We start from the raw sequence: 4433 nt of genomic DNA on the forward strand, positions 1-4433 counted from the left end.
GGCTTCCGGAATGAGCTCAGGGCGCGCCCCGGCGGCCCAGGAAGCCCGCCGTACCTTCTGCCTGCTCCAGCGAGTTCATGTCGGGCGGCAGCTCCGGTCACGGCCGCGGTCCCGTCCACATCGCAGCTCCGCGGCCCCCGCCCGGCCCGCAACGCCAACTCCCACCTCTAACCGCTCCTCTCGGCCCCTCCTCGTCGCACCGCCCCTTGCCTAGACCCGCTACGCTCATTGGGCATCTCTGCCAGACCCCCACAACTAAGACGATTTTCTATTGGCCAACTTCTGCACCGGGCTCGGGGGGCCCAGCGTTGGACGGTCAGCCGGAGGGGCCAAGAGCTGCCGGCGGCCGGGCTCGCGAAACGCTGGCGCCGCCTCCTGTCCCGGGGAGGAACTGCAGCCTGTCCGAGCCCGTTTGTCCGTTCGTCTGTTTCCAGTTTCGGCTTCGTTTTTTGCCTTCCTCAAATACTTATTGAGCGCCCACTACCTTCCGTGCAGTGTTCTGATCGCTGACAAGGGATACAGAAAACAACGAGTTGGCCCTCCCTCTAGGACTCAAGAGGAAATATGCACGGAACTAACTAGAACCGAAAATAATGAAATTTCTTACAGTTCCTCTTTCCTAGATACCCAACCCCTCAAGCATTTCTCCCTAGATTACTTTTTTTCTCACGTCAACTTTCATAAATCATAAAGGAGGCCAATAAAGTACCCCAAACATCCAGAACTCTAAAAAAAAAAAAAAGTCTGTAAGGGATCAACTACATTTATATTTGATTAAAATGCTTCCTTGCTCATTTCCTTGCCATTCATTTGAGAACTATTCACTCGGAGATGTGCTAGGCCCTGTATCAGGGATGCCTTTATCAGCAAGATGGACAAGATTCCCATCCTCAGAGTGGAAGGGTTACAGCAGGCGATAAACATGCAAATAAGTAACTAGTTTCAGATAAGCATAGTTCTGCCAAGGAAGTAATAGGATGGTAATACCATGCAGTGAGATAAAGAAGGCGGGTAGGGATGTTTTAGCTGAAAATCCCCAGATGGACGAGAAGAAACTAGCCTTGCAAAGATGAAGGCTAAGGAAGCTCCAAGCAGCCTTCATCTCAGTACTTTTCAAAGCTTCCATTCACAGAATGTGACTTTGGACCAAACCCTTTACGTACATTATCCCATTTAACACTGAGGAGGTACTTTTTAAACTAGAGGTCAAAACCCCTGAGAGGGTCGTGAAATCCATTTAATGAACCGTGACTTATTATTTTTTTTTAATGAATTAAAGTAAAATAAAAAAATACCAGCGTCACAGGAAGTAAGCATAAGTATTGTTTCATAATCTTTCGGTTGTGTATGTGGGCGCTCGCTGTGTTCCAATTATATTTAAATAACCGAGGGTTCCGGTAAAAAACAAAAGTTTGAAAGTTTGAAAGCAACCAAGATAGGTATTAATAAGCTCATTTTACAACTCAGAGAAGTAAAAACGAGTTTGCCCAGATCTTGAAATTATTGTTATAGCCTGGATTTAAGTAACTAATTTGATATGCCATAGGGGATGGGGGAAAGTCCCTTCTGACTTCTTGCTCGCTGTTCTGTTTCTCGATCTCCAAGTCTTACTCATCCCATTTCCTTCTGGCACCCAGCAGTGCTTAGAGAATGGCTAGTGAACATCTGTTAGGTGACAGACTGTCCTGGGCCGGATCCTGGGGAGAACAGTGAGACAGGCCTATGAATAGGACATTGCAAAGCATTGTGATAAGTGCAGCTTTGCTAACTTGCCTTCAAAAGAGACAGTTCTCTTAACTGCAGGGCTTTTGTGTGCCCGAGGTGGTGTGCAAGTTTCCAGCAAGAGCTTGGCACAAGAGAGGAAAAACCAAGGACCGCCCCCTGGGGTTCTTCTTTTCCATCTTTGGTTTTCAATTGTGCACAAATAGATGTTGAACACGCCTTTGAAAGGGTGTACACTATTAACCTGTCGTTGACATCCACGTGTATGGATCATGGGGGTGGGAGCGGTAAGGGAGGAAGAGAGGAAAATAGAACCTTTTGGTCAGGTTAAGAAACTCGAAACCTGAAGTAACAGGGAGATCAAAGATAGATTTGTAGAAACATCCTATCAATGAGATTCAGCAAGACGAAGATAGTCAACAAATATTGAAGGATTCCATGTTCCAGACACTGGGATATGATCATGCCGAGGATGTAAAGACCTTTCATTCTTGTCCTCTGTAAAGGGAAAGTTTGGTATAAAAACAAAAGACAAAACACCAAAGTTTCGTCTTTTTTTTTTTTTTTTAAATCAAAGATTCTTAAAACATCAGTGACACAGATCAGCTTCAAAGAAGGATATCCAATACAATAGCTAAGTTCCGTATATTTTACTCGGAGGTCTGGCGCTCCACCTTTTATACTTTATGAGCATGACATCTCCTTTAAATCCCACAAACGGCTCATGAGTCAATGAGTCAATGGGTGTTATTCAACCCATTTCAGAGAGAAGTCTATAATTGAGTTGATCGACCCCAAATCCTGTAGCTGGAGTTATTGTCGCTTCTCTCTCTGTCTCTCTGTCTCTCTCTCTCTCTGCTCCTTCCCCTGCCCCCACAGTATATCAAATTAGTTAGCAAATCCTGTTGGCTTTACCTTCAACATATATTTAAAACTTAATCACTTCTCACTGATTTACTGCAATGATGTCACTGGTCTGCTTCCTCCCTTGTCCCAAACAGTGGTCTATAAAACACTAAAAGGCCATCTCACCCTTGTGCTCAGCACTTTCCAATGGCTCCCTAACGTGACATCAGCAGTGATTTTTATACTACTTTCATGGCTTCTGTAATACTATTTACAAACGCTATGCCTCTTCACGTTTTAAAAGTTACATCTGAAATTTTCATCATGGGTTTGAATACTTGTAAGAGATGGAGTTTCTGGTATATTACAGACATTTAGTAATGAACTGTTATACCGCTGTGTTCAATGGAATCTAAAGACCAAGGCAATTTGACATCCACCATAATCCATTTAAAAATGAATATCTTCTACATGAATATCTCTTATGAATATACACACAAAACTCTCAAAAAATAGTCACTTCTTACCTCCGCCACTCTCACCCAACTCAAGGCCACCATTACCCTTGTCTGGAAGACTGCAGGCCCCGTTCAACTGTCTTCCTTCTGCTGCCCTGGTAGGGTGACAAGCTTGACCTGGGCAAAACCAAGACGGTTGGTGACCCTGCACAAGGCTGGGTAGGCTCCGACATGCCTACCTCTTTGGCTGCTTCTCACGGGACTCCTTGCTCCCACTTGCCATCCTCCTCTCCCCTCCCCCACTGCCCTACATTCTCCCCTCTAGGGCTTACTTAGCTCCAGGCCCATGGGCTCCTTGCTGTCCCTCTGCTTGGAACACTCTTGCCCTGGCTCGCTCCTGGACCTTAGACTCCAGCTCGATGTCCCCTCTTCAGAGGCCTTGGGTGGCTCCAGCTTCAGCAGCTTTTACCATCACCGCCCGGCCCCCCCTCCCCCTCCTCGTTCACCGTGGAGTACCAAGCTCTCTGGGCCTCGCTTCACCCCCACCAGGCCTTCACATTGCTGCCAGAACGTGGTAAGTGCTTCGTAGCGATGGCGACTGTCGCCTTGTCCTGTTTTTTCCCTGAAATATCTGACACGATCACGTTTATTTATTTCTTCCATGTTTGTTGTCTGCGTCTCCGACTGGGATGTGGGCCGCGTCGTGGGGATGTGGGCCGTGTCTGTTTCACGTCCTTCAGGGCCCAGGACAGAACCCGGAGACTAGGTGACACTCAGGCGCGTGTTATGCGCCAATGAAGCTTATTGGCTGCACAAAACGTGACTACGCTTAATGCCACTGAATTGTCCGCCTACAAATGGTTAAAATGGTAACCATTATGTTCTATAGATTTCACTACAGTAAAACAAATGCACGCTGGTGTCACATAACACATGTTTAATAACTTTCTTAGTTACAAAAGTCAGTGAATAAAACTAAGTCTGACCACCCCAGGAGTTGTCGGCTACTCAGGGAGGGGACAGCCAGTGTTTGCAGCTTTCCGGAACTTTTTTACATACCACTCCTCCCTCCGATTGCCCTCCTGGGGAGGTGGGTGGAGTGGGGCCAGCGGAGCCCCTGGAGACTTGTGGCCGGCTGAAGTGTTCTGAGAATCATTCTGCCTCCTTCACAGAGTGCTTCGGGGGTGTCCTCGGCAGGCTGAGCTCCCCCACGCCGCTTCGTCACTCTTCCACGGACAGAGCCTCTGCAGCTGATCAGTACTGTGCCACTTCGCAGCTGTGTGACCTGAAGTCAGCTGCCTGACCTCCCTGTGCTTCAGTCCTTCCCCTGTATAAACAGGGGCGGTAAGAGCCGCCATCTTCCAGAGCCGGTGTGGGGGTCGGATGGGATAAAGCACGCGAGAGCTT

At 47.6% G+C, this 4433-nt stretch overlaps 1 protein-coding gene across 1 annotated transcript in view; it reads right to left on the reverse strand.

Annotated features, from left to right (window-relative positions):
• The window catches only part of CNEP1R1 (CTD nuclear envelope phosphatase 1 regulatory subunit 1), a 12619-nt gene extending 12429 nt beyond the window's left edge, over nucleotides 1-190 (reverse strand). The window contains exon 1 of the mRNA XM_011360163.2: nucleotides 55-190. Within this exon, the coding sequence (XP_011358465.1) occupies nucleotides 55-79 (25 nt within the window). The 5' untranslated portion in view covers nucleotides 80-190. The remainder of the gene's footprint in view (nucleotides 1-54) is intronic.
• Nucleotides 191-4433: the final 4243 nt, after the last annotated feature.

The sequence above is a fragment of the Pteropus vampyrus genome, unplaced genomic scaffold, assembly GCF_000151845.1.
Source record: "Pteropus vampyrus isolate Shadow unplaced genomic scaffold, Pvam_2.0 Scaffold51, whole genome shotgun sequence".
NCBI lineage: Eukaryota > Metazoa > Chordata > Mammalia > Chiroptera > Pteropodidae > Pteropus > Pteropus vampyrus.